General features: G+C 40.0%; 1 protein-coding gene across 6 annotated transcripts in view; it reads left to right on the forward strand.

The window, feature by feature from the left end:
- BEND6 (BEN domain containing 6) overlaps nucleotides 1-17,284 on the forward strand; it is a 56,249-nt gene that overhangs the window by 16,155 nt on the left and 22,810 nt on the right. For 4 of the 6 annotated variants that reach the window (XM_055134260.1, XM_055134264.1, XM_055134259.1 and 1 more), the window contains exons 2-3: nucleotides 4,582-4,798; nucleotides 8,276-8,453. In XM_055134260.1, the coding sequence (XP_054990235.1) occupies nucleotides 4,679-4,798; nucleotides 8,276-8,453 (298 nt within the window). In that variant the 5' untranslated portion in view covers nucleotides 4,582-4,678. The remainder of the gene's footprint in view (nucleotides 1-4,581; nucleotides 4,799-8,275; nucleotides 8,454-17,284) is intronic. The other 2 variants (XM_055134262.1, XM_055134263.1) reach the window with 1 other exon arrangement.

A 17,284-nucleotide genomic window follows, 5' to 3' on the forward strand; every position in this document is an offset into this window, starting at 1 on the left:
TCATATGAATAGAACCACATGCTGTGTGCTGCTTTTTGATCTTCTACTTAGCATAAAATTTCTAAGGATCATTCATGTTGTAACATGTATCACAGCTTCACTTCATATTGCTAAGTGACAGTTCACAAGTATTTATTATGTTTTTTTCTTTAGTACTAGACATTTGGGTTGTTCAAAATTTTTAGGCATTATTCATAATGCCATTATGGGCATTTCTGTAATGATTGATGATATTAAGTGTCTCCTCATGTGCCTGTTGGTTATTTGCATATCTTCCAAGAGTAATATCTGTTTAAGTATTTAAGCCATTAAAACTTGGGTTATCTTCAATATTCTATTTTTTAACATTATAGTATTCTAACTTTTAAGTGTTCTGTGTATCTTCTAGATACAAGTATCTTGTGGCTATTTGATTTTCAAACATTTTCTTTCTTTCTGTGGTTTGTCTTCTTGCTATCATTTGAGAAAGTGATTTTCTGTTGTCATATCTGTGAAAGTGTTGGCTAACCCAAGATCAGAAAGTATATTTGTGCATTTTCTTCTCAGAGTATTTAGAATTGGTTCTTAAATTTAGATGTATCATTAACTTTGAGTTAATTTGTGTGTGTGGTGAGGTAGGATTTATTCTTTTTCATATTGTACAAATCCTGCTTTCCACCACCATTTGTTACAAATACTCTTTTTTTCTCCTGTTTAATAATATTGGCATTCTTGTCAAAAATTCAAAGATGTACAGGTTTATTTCAGGATTCTTATTTTTATCCATCAATCTAATGTTCATCCTTTACATGTAGCAAAGTTTTAACTGTGTAAAAAGATTTGAAAGTGGGAAATGTGAGTCTTCCAATTTTCTTCCTTTAACATTGTTTTGGCCATTCTAAATGTCTTACTTTTTTATAAATTTCAAAATAATCTTGGCAAGTTTTGGAAAAAATATTTCATGTCACTATACATGAAGACAACAATGAACTTTAGAGACAACTATGAACTTTATTCGTTCAGTTCAGTTCCAAAATATTTTTTCAGAAACAAACATTGAATGTTTTTACTTGTCCCACTACACGTTTATCTGGCTGGGTAATGGTAAAACTTTACTACTGTGTTTGAGCCCAGGGCCAAGACTAATAATTTTTATGGATGAAAACTGCCCTCAGCAAGTCTTGTGGAACACTAGATGACTTTGGAAATTAGCTTTTATTGCATATTTTATAATGTTTCTTGATGAACTTATTAATAAGTGGCAATATAAAATATAAAATTAAATGCAAAATTTAAATAGGGAAAAAGTCAATATAACACTAAGTAATATATGACTCACAAGTAATGTTAAAATTACTTCCTCTGCTGTCAAAAAATTAAAAACAGGGGGCTGGAGTAATAGCACAGCGGGTAGGGCGTTTGCCTTGCACGCGGCCGACCCGGGTTCGATTCCCAGCATCCCATATGGTCCCCTGAGCACCGCCAGGGGTTAATTCCTGAGTGCAGAGCCAGGCGTAACCCCTGTGCATCGCCGGGTGTGACCCAAAAAAAAAAAAGCAAAAAAAAAAAAAATTAAAAACAAGTGTTAGGGAGATGACTCAATAGTAGACCACATGTCCTATACTACATGCCCCACTCCTACACTACCAGGAGTGACCCACCCACCCCCACACACAGACACAAAGTTTAAACAAGAAATGAGCTCTTTGTTCCCTCCTTAGACTTACACTGGATGTATATATATAAAGTTCAAATTACAGGTCCCTATTTTTTGAGATCTTAATGCAAATGCAAAGTAAATTATTTTTTAAAAATGTGTTCAATGGCAATTGAGAACCTTCCAGTTAATCTTTAATTGGAAGTAATAAGTCTGTGTATGCTGCTATAACATAAAAAGAAAATTCTAACACTTGAATATGCACAATGAAAATTACAAGCTTGGGGGCTGGGGCAATGGTCATCGGGTAGGGCTTTGCCTTGCACACGGCCAACTCGGGTTCAATCCGAGGCATCCCATATGGTCCCACCAGCACAGCCAGTAGTATTTCCTGAGTGCAGAACCAGGAGGAACCCCTGAGCATCGCCTTGTGTGACAAAATAAATAAATAAATATAACTAAAATAAAATTATAAGCTCATATTGAGAGGAATAGAATTTCTTGGTGATGGCTGTACAATATTTATTGGAAACCACTGAATGTACGTCAAATATGAAATGGTTGTTTTATGTTATGTGAATTTTGTAATTAATATCAGTATGCATAGTACCTATTAGTGTGAAAGTTATGTTCAAAGATAAAACGCAGAAAGTCTTAGGGCCAGACAGATAGCAAAAACAACAACAACAACAACAACAACCAATAAAGCCTGAATGTACTTTTAGCATTAACAAATTAATACTCGCAATTGATTTGAATTACAAGGAACACTTTGAACACCTTTTTAAAATCTTTATTGAGATACTGTCATTGATAGTTTCATGCATTCATCGTTTCAACACCACACCCACCACCAAAGTACCCACTTCCCACCAAGGCCCCACAGGCCCTGCCCATTCAAACCCCTTCAAACCCATTCAAGCCCATTCAATTGAACTGACTTTCCAATTCTGTTGCACTTGGCCTTTAGTTGCTCCCTTACTGCACATTTTTTGTACCATATATAAGGGGTCCAAAGATACACACACATTATTTTTATTTTTATTTTTTAAGACCCCTGTGATTTGCAATCCTGTTGCTGGTAGGATTTCATGCATAGAAGATTCCAACAACACCCACCCCCCATCACCACCAGTATTCATTTCCTTCTGCCATTGTCTCATGTCCCCTCCCAATCCAAACTCCCTACCACTCCACCCTTTGTAAACTCAGTTCTGTCGCCTAGTTCTCACAAACTCCTTTTATCAAAATATTATCTATTTATTTGTTTGTTTGATTGCTTCAGAGATGGCATCCCACAGTGTTGTGGTGCTCAGGTGTTCAGGTGCACCCAGCTACTCTAGTCTCAGCTGGGGGTCGCTCAAGAGACCTTGAGATGCCAGGGATCAAACCTTGGTCTTCTGCATGCAAAGCAAGTCCTCTAGTCTCTTGTGCATTCTTCAAGCTTGCAAATTCTGCCTTTAAAGTTTATTCTGATTAGCAGACCTTCTCTTACCAAAGAAAATATATATGTATATTTTTACATATATATATATATGTACACTAAGGGGCAAAGGACATAGCTCGAAGAAGTGCAGAGAAATCCCAACAAGCTTGAGGCCCCAAGTTGATTCACAGCCGCTCTAGGCTCCACTTTAATCTCCAACACTCAATCTATTGCCAAGAGTGGCCCAGGATCATCCCAGACACAGCCACCAGCACTCCTAGGGAAGCTTTTATTAAAAATAAGACCATTCTCAATTACTACTCATAGACTTTTTTATTTTATGAATAGTTTCGTGAAAATTAGTTATATCTCCTCCCTGACCATGTGCCAGTATTTTGTTGATCTGATTCTGAGTCCAGTTGCAAAAAAATTCCCAAGGCCTATATTATGACTATATGGATGATAAATTATTGACTTGTTCACCCAAAACTGATCTCCAGAGAATTTATGAACAGGTTATAACTTGTTTGCTTGTGGCTGAACTGTGAATAGGCTTAAGAAAGACTCAAATCTTATCTCCCTATGAACATCTGGGATATACGCTAAAGTACACTACCTTTTATAGTACAGTACACTACCTTAAAAATTGACCATCTGCGGGGGCTGGAGCGATAGCACCCCAGGTAGGGCGTTTGCCTTGCACGTGGCAGACCCGGGTTCGATTCCCAGCATCCCATATGGTCCCCTGAGCACCACCAGGGGTAGGTAATACCCGAGTGCATATCCAGGAGTGATCCCTGCGCATCGCCAGGTGTGACCAAAAAAAAATTTTTTTTAAATTAAAAAAAAATTTGACCATCTGCATGGATAAATTGACAACCTTAAACAATTTTCTTAAGTTACTAGGAAATATAAATTGGATGCATTCCACGTTGGAAATTCCCAACTTCACTTTACAAAACTTTTTTTAACATGTTGAAAGAAGACCCCATCCAAGGGCTCATTCTCCTGAAGCTTCTCAGGAATTAGGATTCTTTAAGTAGTGGAGAATGCTGATTGATCTGAAAAGGGTGTATACAGCAATTTAACCTACAGCACTTCTACAGTCAAGCTTGTCCTCACTAGCAGTGATTCTCAGAGACTGGAAGTTATGATAACTAATTTAAACTTTCTTTACTCTCTCTCTCTCTCTGGCTCAGCCACTACGGCAGCCCCTCCCTATTTCTGCTAAGAAAATGTTTGCCTCCAAACTAGGAAGGCTGAAAATGATAACATATCACTTGTGTATTTATTAAATAAAGTAGGAAAAAGCAAAAAAAGAAATAAAATTAGTTATATCTCTCATAGAAATATTTTATCCTTGATCTCACATCATAAATCTATGTCATCATTCATTTAATAGTGAAATTAAAAGTTCTTTAAAGCAAATGGACACTAAATTGGTCCATGGAAGAAAGAATGGAACAAATTAATAAAAAATAGTTACAAGTATATAATATATCAATTTTTTGTTTTTAAGGAAAATCATTAAATTTGGGGCTACATCAAGAATAGCATCATCTACATAGACATTCCTTTCTACAATTTCAGAAAGTCTTTGATAAATAATTGAGAAAATGCAGAAGATCTTGCAAACAGATGAAATTACCAACCCCCAAGCCCTTAGAAAAGGAAAAAGGAAACGGACAGAGACGATGGACTCAGAGAACGCAAATAGTGACATGGATAAAGGACAGGTGGGTGTTCTTTTATCTTGATAAAATTCTATTATCAAGCTCAACCATGGCTCTGTCATTTCTTTTATAAATAATTAGTAACCTTTCCCTCTTCTATTAAACTATATTTCCCTTCATATTTTTGCTTAACTGAAAAACTTAATTTTCTTTTTTTTTAATGTTGAGGAAGGGGCGGGAGCGATAGCACAGTGGGTAGGGCATTTGCCTTGCACACAGCCAACCCGAGTTTGATTCGCAGCATCCCATATGATCCCCTGTGCACCGCCAGGAGTAATTCCTGAGAGCATGAGACAGGAGTAACCCCTGTGCAATGCCAGGTGTGACTCAAAAAGCAAAAAATAAGATAAAAAATAAAATGTTGAACAAGTTGAATTATAAGCATGCCATGTTGTAAGTATATATGCCCAACATACATTTCCAGTTATGCCATTATTCAAACTTTCCTTGATGTTCTGGGAAATTAAAGATCATACGTCTTTAAAAATATTTTTTCTCTAAAACCACTGGAGGAAATGAAACACCTCTTCTTTTTGCAATTTTTAGAAACAGGATTGAACTCAAGATTCATAGATGGTATGAGTAATCACTCTACCACTAAGCTTCATTACTCACCTGAGCTTCTCTTCCTTACAATTTACTGCATGAGATTATTTTGGGGGGAAGAGAGTGAGGTTTAGGATACTCCTGGTGCTACTCAGGGGTTATTCTTTGCCTTGTGCTCAGGAGTGATCTCTGGTGTGCTTGGGGGAACATATTTGGTGCCAGGGATTAAACCAGTGTCAGCCATGTGCACCTTATCCCCCTGTTCCATCTCTCTGGCCCCTTGAATCTTTCTTTTCTTTTTTAATTGAATCGCCATGAGATATACAGTGACAAAGTCGTTCATGACTGAGTTTCAGTCACATAGTGTTCCAGCATCCATCCATTCACCAGAGTTTCTGCCACTGATGTCCCCAGCTTCTCCTGACACACCGCACCCCCACCTGCCTCTATGCAGACACCTTTGGATTTCCTTTTTCATGATTTATCCTCATCGCTGCTTTGGTCAGGACCCCTATCCTCATTCATCAACCTTTTTGTTGTAGTGGCGGTGATCGTACTCAGTGACAGACTTGGCTTTGCCCTGGGACCAGAAATTGAATCAAGGGCCTCCCATACGCTGGGCCTGTATATGCTCTCCCACCTGGGCCACAGCCACAACCCCTCATGTATTCTTTTTGGTTGGACATCTTATCAGTGTATTATTTTGTATCATTTTATTTCTATGTCTCTAATCAATGTAGTTTTACCTACGTGCATTGCTTTTGCCTTTTCTCCCCCTTCCCTGCTTGCGGCTGTTGCAATGGCCAGGAATCCTACATGGTTGGTTTTGGTCCACAGGAGGATGGTGAAGAGCTTGCACATCTGTTTGCAGAGCTCACTGGAGCTTCCACTGTTTCACTGTTTTGTTAAGGTGCTTGCAGAGCTATTTGCCTGGAATCTCACTCTTTTGATGATGATGATGATGATGATGATGATGATGATGGTGATGATGATGGTGATGAGATGTCACAGCCACACATTCGGCCCAGTAATAGGTTCACTCGTGGGTGTGACTCAACCCAAGCGTGTGGAGAGCGGCCATGAGCATGACAGTGGTTGAGTTCTGGAGGTTTTTGGCTGCCGGGGCTGGCTCCCTTGGGTTGGGGAGGGGCCTCACCCACCCCCCTCTGGGTTGCCCCGAGTGAAACAGCCTGGTGTGGGGTCTGGAGGCATGGCTATGGAGTATCATTCTGTGCTGTCTCCCGAGGAACCTCACTCACTGTAATACAGTGTCCACGCTCATTCTGGGTGCAGAGCTTACCTGGGCAGCTGTGGTCTCTCAGGTGTGCTGGCCAGGGGTTGTACTCTAGACTACAGGGCTCACTCGCCACTTTCAGTTGTGGGGCTCATCAGCTGTGAGCACGACAACTTTAGCTCACAAATAGCTGGTTGTAGTGAACTGAAGCTTAGGGACCCTGTTGTGATGCCAGGGCAGAGCCCCAGAGACCACCTTGATGCAGGCAGGCAACTCTGGGGATCAAACTCATGGTCTCACACTTGCAACGTAAACACTTTAGCCATCGAGCCATTCCCTGGCCCTGTGTGTTTGTATTAATATTTACATTTTTTAATATGTACTGTTCTATCACAATATCTTCAAAGATAAATTGTATAGTCACCCTCACATGTCTGTCTCCCATTACCCTGTTCCCATCCCTCTCACTGTCACCTCCCCCCACTGCAGATAGCCACACTTACTGCGTTTTTGTTTAGGCTTCTAGCATTTATTTGTATAGATTAAGCTAATATGAATAAAATTTTACTCCCTTCTGCATGAAAAGTAACTTTTCAGATAAGCTGCTTTGTATTTTTCTTTTTTTTTCTGTTTTTGGAGGGGCCACACCCAGCAGCACCTGGGCCTTCCTCTTGCTCTGTGTTTGGGGGTCAATGTTAGAGGTGATCAGGGAAACGTGGGATTCAGGGACTTGAATCCAGAACCCCTGCTTGCAAAGAATGGCTCAGCCTACTGAGTTTTATCTCTGGTGTGTCTTACTCTTTTATTTAATATGTTATGAAGATATTTACTCTAGTGGGGTCATAATGATAGTACAGTGGATAGGACTTTTGCCTTGCCCATGGCCAACCCAGGTTAAATCCCCGGTATCTCATATGGCCCCCCAACCACCATCAGGAGTAATTCCTGAGTGCAGAGGCAGGAATAATTCCTGAGCACAGTAGGATGTATCCCAAAAAGATAAAAAAAATAAAATAAGATAAAAAATTTTAAAATGAAAAGGTATTTAGAATAGAACTTTTCATTAGAACGTTCATTTGTACAGCTCCCTATGACTCCATTATGTTTATATACCATTCTTTTTTTTTAATATACCAGTCCCTTATGAAGTATATGAGACGTTTCTAAATTACTCCAAGCCACAAGTAAAATGTATTTGTATTTCCTATAACTTATCTCATCAGTTTCCATATCTGCTTGATAAGAAATAAAAGATAAAAAGCTCAAACTTTTCCATTTGCGAATGAATAGCAATAGGAGTGTTGCAGCTTAAAACAGTCCCAGAAAAGGCTGGAGAGTACTACAGCAGACTTTCATGTGAAACTATGATAGTTATCCCTTCTGAGTTACCCTGGCCAGTAGAGTACTAAACTGAGGTTTAGTTAGAAATTAATTCTGGGGGCTAGTTAGGTGTTAGGTGTTTGCTTTGCACACGGCCAACCCAGGTTCAATTCCCAGGATCCCAGATGGTCCCCTGAGCACCGCCAGGGGTATTCCTGAGTGCAGAGCCAGAAGTAACCCGTGTGCATCTCCAGGTATGACCCAAAAAGCAAAAAAAAAAAAAGAAAGAAAGAAATTAATTCTGATGAAGCTTATGGGACATGGGCTAACCTGTATAATTTATCTTGTAACTTCTCTATTCTGCCTTCCTTGTGTTTCAGAGACACCCGTTTTCAGGAAATGCCTTTCTGCCTGGTGAGAGCTCCAGTGATGATGAAGAACCTTTATCAGAATTGTCCAAGGAGGAATTATGCACAAAAATTAAAAACCTGAAACAAAAGCTCACGAACATCAGGAAAGAAAACAGCCGGCTACGGCAGTCTTTGGTTATGCTTCAAGGTAAACTTTGAGAAAAACCGACATTTTTAGATGAAAGGGAAAATATATGGTGAGTGAAAAGCATTACAAATCAACTGTCAAGAGTGAAAAAGAAAATCAGTACCTTAACTAGGGAAAAAAAATCACATTTTAAGAAATCTATGATTACATGATTTTAACACAGAAGTGCTCTGTTGAAGTATTTAGTTCATCACCTAAAAAATCTTAGATTCTTTTACAAAATACCAAATATGTTTATTTAACAATGCTTGGTGGATATTTATTGAGCATTTAATACAGGTTACTCACAGTGCTAGGTCCTGGGGAAAAAAAGATTAAGATTGATTGTGTTAAGTGCTAAAGACATAGTAATTCCATTCTCTTCTGAAAGGTAAAAAACCTTGAGTGGAACTACCGGAATTAATGGTTCCATGTATAACATTTTAGTTGCGGTTGGGAATATTGGTTTGAGAAAATAATTCCAACCCATTGAAGATAGGTAAAGGAGAATGAGCTGCCTGAGCAAATTAAAAACTACCACTGTCACTGTCATCCCGTTGCTCATTGATTTGTTCGAGCGGGCACCAGTAACGTCTCTCATTGAGAGACTTATTGTTAATGTTTTTTTTGGCATATCCAATATGCACGGGTAGCTTGCCAGGCTCTGCCGTGTGGGCAAGATACTCTTGGTAGCTTGCCGGGCTCTCCGAGAGGGGCGGAGGAATCGAGTACAGGTCTGCCGAGTGAAAGGCGACCGCCCTATCACTGTGCTACCGCTCCAGCCCAATTAAAAACTACTTGATATAAAGTCTTTTTATAGGATCGTATATTGTCTTAGTATTTAGTTTTTAAAAATGATATTTTCCTGGGCTGGAGCAATAGTACAGCGAGTAGGGCATTTGCCTTGCACGCTGCCAACCCAGGTTCGATTCCCAGCATCTCCTATGGTCCCCCAAGCACCTCCAGGAGTAATTCCTGAGTGCAAAGCCAGAAGTAATCCCCGTGCATCTCCAGGTGTGACCCAAAAAGCAAAAAAAAAAAAAAAAAAGATGTTTTCCGTTTGTAGTTATGTGTAGTGTGCGATACACTATGTGAGGCACAGCCAAGGCTCTAACTGTTACACCTTATGTTGGGCAACAATGCTATAGAATAGTAATTACACAGAATCTTTGGAAAATCAATCCCTCTGGCTGCTCTGCACATTATGGGTGCAAATAGCATAAAGGAAAAACTTGGGGAGAGAAGTCTGGTGGTGGGTTTGATGATGGTGCAAAAGCAACCTGCCTTCAGTCATCGTCCTGGCGCGACAGCCGCCTTGCCAAGGGCAATGGCTCCGAAGCTGCCGTTACTTCCCTGATAGTGTTGGAAGCAGAACTGAAAGGAGACAGAACATGATGATTACCAAGGTTGACAGAGTAATGACTCACCTGCTTTTCTCAGAACATTTATTAAACCGACGACTTCATAGTCTTAAGTAGAAACAACGACATGTGAATGGAAATGAGACAGATTCCATGCCTGTGGATTATCTCTTTCTTTATTTCCATTTTAAACACTGTATTTTTATAATTGATGGTTTTTGCTGTTGATAGTTTTGGGATTTCCAAAGAACAGATTGTTCTCTTTTCTTAACAGCACAAGTCCCAGAATTTAGAGTTAAGGTGATAGTTAGCATAAATTGTTAGTTAAAAGTATTGATTGTCAGCTTAATCAATGGCTGAATAAATAACAGTACGCCTACATTAAAAAAAAAAGTATTGATTGTAGGCCCGAGAGATCATACAGGGGTTAAGGCTCTTGTTAAGGTCCTTGCCTTGTATGCAACCGTGATCAGTATGATCCCTGGTAGCATGTATGGTCCCCCCAAGACCCGCCTTGAATGCAGAGCCAGGAGTAAGGACTGAGCACTGCCAGCTGTGGCCCAAACCCTTCCTCCACCCCAAGAAAAATATTGATTGTGAAGTTTCTGCCCTAGGCTTGAACCCCAGTTCTGCTTACTAAGTATACAACTTTGGTCCTGTCACTTTACTATGCCCTCATCCTTTGCTTCAGTTTCCTCATTTGCAAAATAGGTCAATCAATCATGTCTAGTTGCTATAATGATTAACTGAGTTCATTTGAAGAAATGCTTCAGCTACTGCCTGGTACATAATATTTGCTCTGCACTGTACTGCACTATTGTCCTGTTGTTCATCGATTTGTACGAGCGGGCACCAGTAATGTCTCTACTGTGAGACTTGTTACTGTTTCTGACATATTGAATATGCCATGGGTAACTTGCCAGGCTCTGCCGTGCAATGTACTCTCGGAAGATTGCCAGACTCTCTGAGAGGGACAGAGGAATCGAACCCGGGTCAGCCTCAGGCAAGGCAAATGCCCTACTGGCTCTGCTATCGCTCCAGCCCAATATTTGCTCAGTGATAATAATTATTTCTATTGTGTGTCTTTAACATCAGAACTTGACCCATAAACCTATCTACATAATATTTGCTCGGTGGTAATAATTATTGCTATTGTGTGTTCTTAACACCAGAACTTGAACTATAAACCTTCCCCCAAAATTATTAGACTAATCTTTGTTACAAATCTAGATGAACAAATTCTAAATGAAAGCAGAGCACAGCAGATTTAGTTGTATATGAGAAGAATCACTTACTCGAACCAGTTTCTTCTCTCTCTCACACTCTTGAAATATTGTTTTATTTTCTCCACTCTCTGCCCACTTTTCACACCTCCTCACCAAAATCTACACTCTCAGTTGGTAACTTTGCTTACCTCTTCATTTAGAACTAGCATAGAAAGAGACTGTCACCTCCCTGTACTTGTATTTGTGTATATTCCTTTTTTCCTCTCCTTTCATTCATGAATGCTCTATCCTGTTGTCTAGCCAAAGACAGTATCTCCTATCTGTGTACCTGGTCCCATCTGTTGTCTAATCAAGGATACAGATACAGAGGTTCTCACCTCCTGTCTGAAAGATCAAGTTATTTTCTTTTCTAAAAAAAATTATTGCCATTGGGGCTGGAGCAATAGCACAGCGGGTAGGGCATTTGCCTTGCAGGCGGCCAACCTGGGTTTGATTCCCAGCATCCCATATGGTCCCCTGAGCACCTCCAGGAGTAATTCCTGAGTGCAGAGCCAGGAGTAACCCCTGTGCAATGCCCGGTGTGACCCAAAAAGAAAAAAATGAAAACAATGTTTATAAAACAAGGAGAGATTGTACTGTGGATAAGGAAATTGCCTAGCTTACAGAGGACCAGTTTCAAGTCCCTGGACCTGCATATGGTCCCTGAAGCACTGTGAGGAATGACCTGTGAGCACAGGCCCTGAGTGAGTCCTGAGCAGAGCCAGGTGTGGGAGGAGAAAGAGAAAAAGATAGAGGGAGGGAGGGAGGAAGAAAAGGAGGGAAACAAGAGGAAGGAGGGAAGGAAGGAGGGAAGGAAGGAAGGAAGGAAGGAAGGAAGGAAGGAAGGAAGGAAGGAAGGAAGGAAGGAAGGAAGGAAGGAAGGAAGGAAGGAAGGAAGGAAGGAAGGAAGGCAATATTATGCATGGTGAAAATATCACTCATTTCCCCCCTTTATTCCTGTATATTTGTGATAGACCTTCACTTCACTTGTATCACTTCTCATCCCGTTGTTCATCGATTTGTTTGAGTGGCACCACTAAGGTCTTCATTCGTCCCTGTCGTGTGCTATTGTAGCCCAATGGCATCTGCTCGCTCCAGGAACACGAAGACCTTACAAACAATCACTGTCACTGTCACTGTCATCCCATTGCTCATAGATTTGCTCGAGCGGGCACCAGTAACGTCTCCATTTTTTTTTGAGACTTGTTGTTACTGTTTATGGCATATTGAATATGCCACGGGTAGCTTGCCAGGCTCTGCCGTGCAGGCGAGATACTCTCAGTAGCTTGCCCTTTCTGAGAGGGACGGAGGAATCGAACCCAGGTCGGCCGTTTACAAGGCAAACACCCTACCACTGTGCTATCGCTCCAGCCCCTTACAAACAATAAAGTGAACAAATCACAAAGAACAGTTTCTACAATTTTTCATTGGCATATGTCTGTGTAACTACCACCCAGATTGTCAGCACCTCTTAACCCCTACTCTACCATTCTGTCCTTTATCACCACTGTGCCTTTTTTTCAATAATCCATACTGTCAATAAAAATAGATCATTTTAAGAACCACATTTTTACTTGTGAATTCAACTTGATTTCTGCTGTACATATCTCTCCTTTACTTTGATTTGCTTTTTATCTATTTTCCAAGGGCAGCACCTTGAACAAGACAGTGAAGCTGAATTTTGTGTTCTTAAAAGGACAATGTGCTTTGCTCTCAAAGGGTTTTTTTTTATCACTTTTAACATTTCAAAGAGCCCTGTGAGGCTTCTGAGAGTGGGGATTCTTGTTGGAAATTTCCTGCTTCAAAGATGGCAAAACAGACTTGGACTTCTTAAGATGACAGGTTGCTCCTATTCGCATCTCGGGTTGGCTGGGCAAGCAGGAAAGAATGAATAATAAGGAAGTTTCCTGTAAACACAGCAACTCAGAGATTGTTATTTTTAGAAAGTATACTGAATTAAGAAGAACTTTATTAGTGTGATTAGTGGCAGGGTCCTTTTGAGACTCAATGAAACGAATTCTTATGCTTGTTATTCTAGTTTTCTTCTCCAGCCACCATTCTAAGTAAGGTCATTTGATGACCTAGCTGCAGAGTTGAAAGCATAAATGAAGATGTCTATTTGTACCATCAGAGCTGGTGACCGCCTTGCCATTCCCTGTCAATGGATCAGATCATACTTTTATTTTGTTTTGCTTTGTTTTCTGGGGGTAGCTACATCCTGTGATGCTCAGGGTCTCCTCTTGACTCTGTGCTCAGGGATCACTCCTAGTGGGGCTTCTGGGGCCATAGGGGGTGCCAGGGATCAAACCAGTGTCAGCTGCATGAAAGGCAAAGCCCCTACCTGCTGTGCTATCTCTTTGGCCTTGACCACACTTTTAACTCTTGTGATTGCACATCTTCTTGAAAAATTCCAGCTCCACGTTCGGCTTATTCCTTCTGGTTTTCTTCACCAAGCACTGAAGGCCTAAAGTAGATGTGGTGCAAGGCATCTGATCGATGACAGAGGTTCCAAAAATGATCAAGGCACACAGCTTTTAGGACATGACTGTGTCTGGAGGCTGACCTTCCCTGTTTACTCCCAGAGTCCTCTGACCCCTCCATCTTATTTGTTTTAATTAGTCAGTAGTTTGTAATACATTTCTAGAACTGAGAAGTCCAAATTTCTAGATTGACAGATACTACTAAAAGTCCAAGATCATGAAGAAAAACTATTTGTTCAAGGCATAACAATGAGAAATTTGAGAAGACTGAGAGGAAAAGGAAAGAGCCAAAAAGTTTCAGAGAGATGAAGCCAGTTAAATGCATGGGGGTCAGAATGGCATGAACTTTCCACCGGCAGCACTGGAGGCCTCTCCAAAAGTCTGAAGGGAAATGATCTAAACCTAGAAGTGTTGCCTAGTGACATTATTAACCAGCGAGGACAGAGTACTAATATTTTCATTCTAGCAGTCTCAAAAATGTACTTCCTGTGTTTTACTTTTTAGAAACTAATGGATGTTGTGTTCTTTCAAATGAGAGAGTAGATTTTGTAAGAGAAAGATATGGTGTCCAAAAATCAGATGATCCAGTTCAGGAGGGAAAGAAGGATGAAGCATGGAATGTGAGTGAAGAGAAGCCCCAGGACGGGGAGACACTCACCTAGCAGCAACTGATTCAAATTATAGAGGAATATGGAGGGTTCCGAAAGAAAAAATACCCCCAAGGAAAATATGAAATTGATAGACAGCATGATGTATTCAAATATATATCACAGAAAGGAGACTTTACACTTGAATAGAGATCTAGTGAAAGAAAGAGTAAAGATAGTTATAAGCACATTAAAATATGAGGTATCATTGACCTTAGAAAAAAAGTATGCAGGCTGGAGAGATAATACAGCGGGTAGGGCAATTGCCTTGCATGAGGTGAATTCTGGTTCGAGTCCCAGCACCCATATGGTGCCCCGAGCACTGCCAGGAGTAATTCCTGAATGCATGAGCCAGGAGTTAACCCTGTGCATCACTGGGTGTGACCCAAAAAAGCCAAAAAGAAAATACAGCATGTTCAAGGGAAAGGAGTAATATTTGCATCTCTATAATATTAAAGTATTTAATATAAAATATTATATGTTTAAAATATAATAAAAATATTTACTGACTAACAATATACTATAACTTTACTGGAATTCTGGGGGAAAGTGTGTATACACTGATATATATATATATGTATATTCTGGAGTTCTGGGGGAAAGTGTGTGTTTTCATGTGAATGGTATGCATTTCTGTGTGGCTCAGAAAGGAATTGAAACATTCTCATATTTCATAGTTCAAGTTTAAAAATACCTGTATCTGAAAAAATAATTATTTCTATATGTATATTATTATTTAAGATTCTAATGTAATACTAAAAGAAACAGGTAAACAGTTTAGATGTTTAGAAGTCCCTAGGAGTTGTAACCAGGAGTGGGAAATGACAGAGCAGATGACTACTGTTTTTTATTGTAAGTGTTGTTTTATATAAAAATTAACAGTGTCTAGCAAATCATTACTGAATAAATTATTTTCAAATATATCAGAAATTGGGCTGAAGCAATAGCACAGCAGGTAGGGCATTTGCCTTGCACGTGGGCAACCTGGGTTCGATTCCTCCGACCCTCTTGGAGAGCCCCGCAAGCTACTGAGAGTATCCTGCCCACCCGGCAGAGCCTGCCAAGCTCCCCATGGAGTATTTGATATGCCAAAAACAGTAACAAAAAGTCTCACAATGGAGATGTTATTGGTGCCCGCTTGAGCAAATCGATGAAGAATGGGATGACAGTGCTACAGTGATATCAGAAATTGCTGGCTAAATTCTTTAAATGTACTCAAAAGTGAACTTAACGGTCATCCAAAAGAACCAACTCAGGCCCAGGGAGATAGTACAAGTGGAATAGGGTGCTTGCCTTGCACGATGCCAGCCCAGGTTAAATCTCCAGCACCACGCGTGTTCCCCGAGCACCACCAGGAGTGAGCCCTGAATGCAGAGCCAGGAGTAAGCCCTGAGTACCATTTGATGTGGCCCCAAGCAGTAACAACAACTGTAACAAAGAGTAACCAATTTGTTGCTTTAAAAGCTAGTAGTTACAGACTTCCCAAATCAATAATAAACAACACCCTCACCACCCCCCACCGCAAGTCAAGCATTCACCTTGATATCGCTATGTGAAAGGAATCTCAGAGTAACCAAATAGTCAGAAGTTTGCCTTTACAGAAATTTGCCTTTTCCTCTGGTTAATAAGTGAAGAGGAAAGAATACTGTGACCTTTAGTGAACCTGAGCTGTGATGGTGACAGCTGACATCCCAGAGTGCTCATCATGCAGTAAATGCCACCTAATGGAAGTTAAAACTCCACCTAAATTTGATCAAGTCTTTAGATATAAGTGTCAACTTAAATACAAGAAATAGACTATATTAAATGATCAGCAAACTTCAGGCTATGGAACCCCTGCAAAACAAATGGTCCTATTTTATTCAACTAGTAAGGAAAAAAATTAAAGAAGGAAAAGGAAGTCTATAGTTTATGTGAAGAAATAGCAACCAATTATAACATAATGACTTTCTATGAATCCTAATTTAAGCAAACTAAAAATAAAAAAGCAAGATAATCAGAGAAATTTGAACGTTATGTTTTTAAGATGATAATAAAAACTATTTAGTGTTTCTGGCTGTAATAATGGTGTTATATTTTTAGATCTCTTATCTTTAGACATATACAGAAATACATAAAGATAAAATGAGGTGATGTCTACAATTTGTTTGAAGTAATCTTTGAGTTGCTGAGAAAAAACTTGAGGATATAAATGGAAAAAAGTAGATTGAGAGTTGGAATTAGGTGATGGATTTATAGAGACTTACTGTTTTCATATTTTATAAACCTTATATAAAATTTAAGTTTAAAAATAAATATGTGGGAAATCACTTATAAAATGTTTAAATTCTGTAATATGTGGATTAATATCTAATTGAGCTGAATGGTAAATTGCTTTATAAGCATAAAATTAATAAAAAGATTTTTCTTTTGGTTTTGGGGCCTCACCTGGTGGTGCTCAGGACTTACTCCTGGCACTGTCACTACCACTCCTGGTGGGCATGATGCTGGGGAGCCACATGTGGTCCCAGGGACTGACTCTCAGTTGCCCATGTGCAAGGCCAGAGCCCTACCCATTGTATTAGCGCTCCAGCCTCAGAATATACTCTTCTTTAATATACTGAAGTCAGTTACTTTCACATAAAAACTAAAAATTGTGCTTTAAAAACATTATAAAATTACATGGGATCGAAGACCCCACGGCGGGCTGAGACAGTGGAAATCGGGCATTCCCCAATTCTTTTAACCTCTCTCTCTCAACCCCTTCCTGAGCACAGTGCAGGGTCCATGACTTTCTGAGCGCAAAATGGAGACGCCGAGCCAGCTGAAACAGGAAGCTCGCGGGGGAGACCCCAGGGGGGCGGAGGCGGTGACCTCCGCCCACCGCAGATAGATACTTAAACCCACCTCCCACACGTGTGCATCCCTTTTGGCCCTGCTGCGGATCTCTAGGTTTCTCCATCTTATGAGCACCATAAAAGGGTAAAAGTTTGTAGTGATGTTATTTCTGGTTGTACTTTCCCTGGACTTTATGCAGAAACCCAAAACCGCGCGACCTAATGTCATCTTAGCATCAGCAATATGTAATGGTTCCTTTTTAATAGGTCGGACTTTTGTGGG

The sequence above is a fragment of the Sorex araneus genome, chromosome 4 (assembly GCF_027595985.1).
Source record: "Sorex araneus isolate mSorAra2 chromosome 4, mSorAra2.pri, whole genome shotgun sequence".
In the NCBI taxonomy this organism is placed as follows: domain Eukaryota; kingdom Metazoa; phylum Chordata; class Mammalia; order Eulipotyphla; family Soricidae; genus Sorex; species Sorex araneus.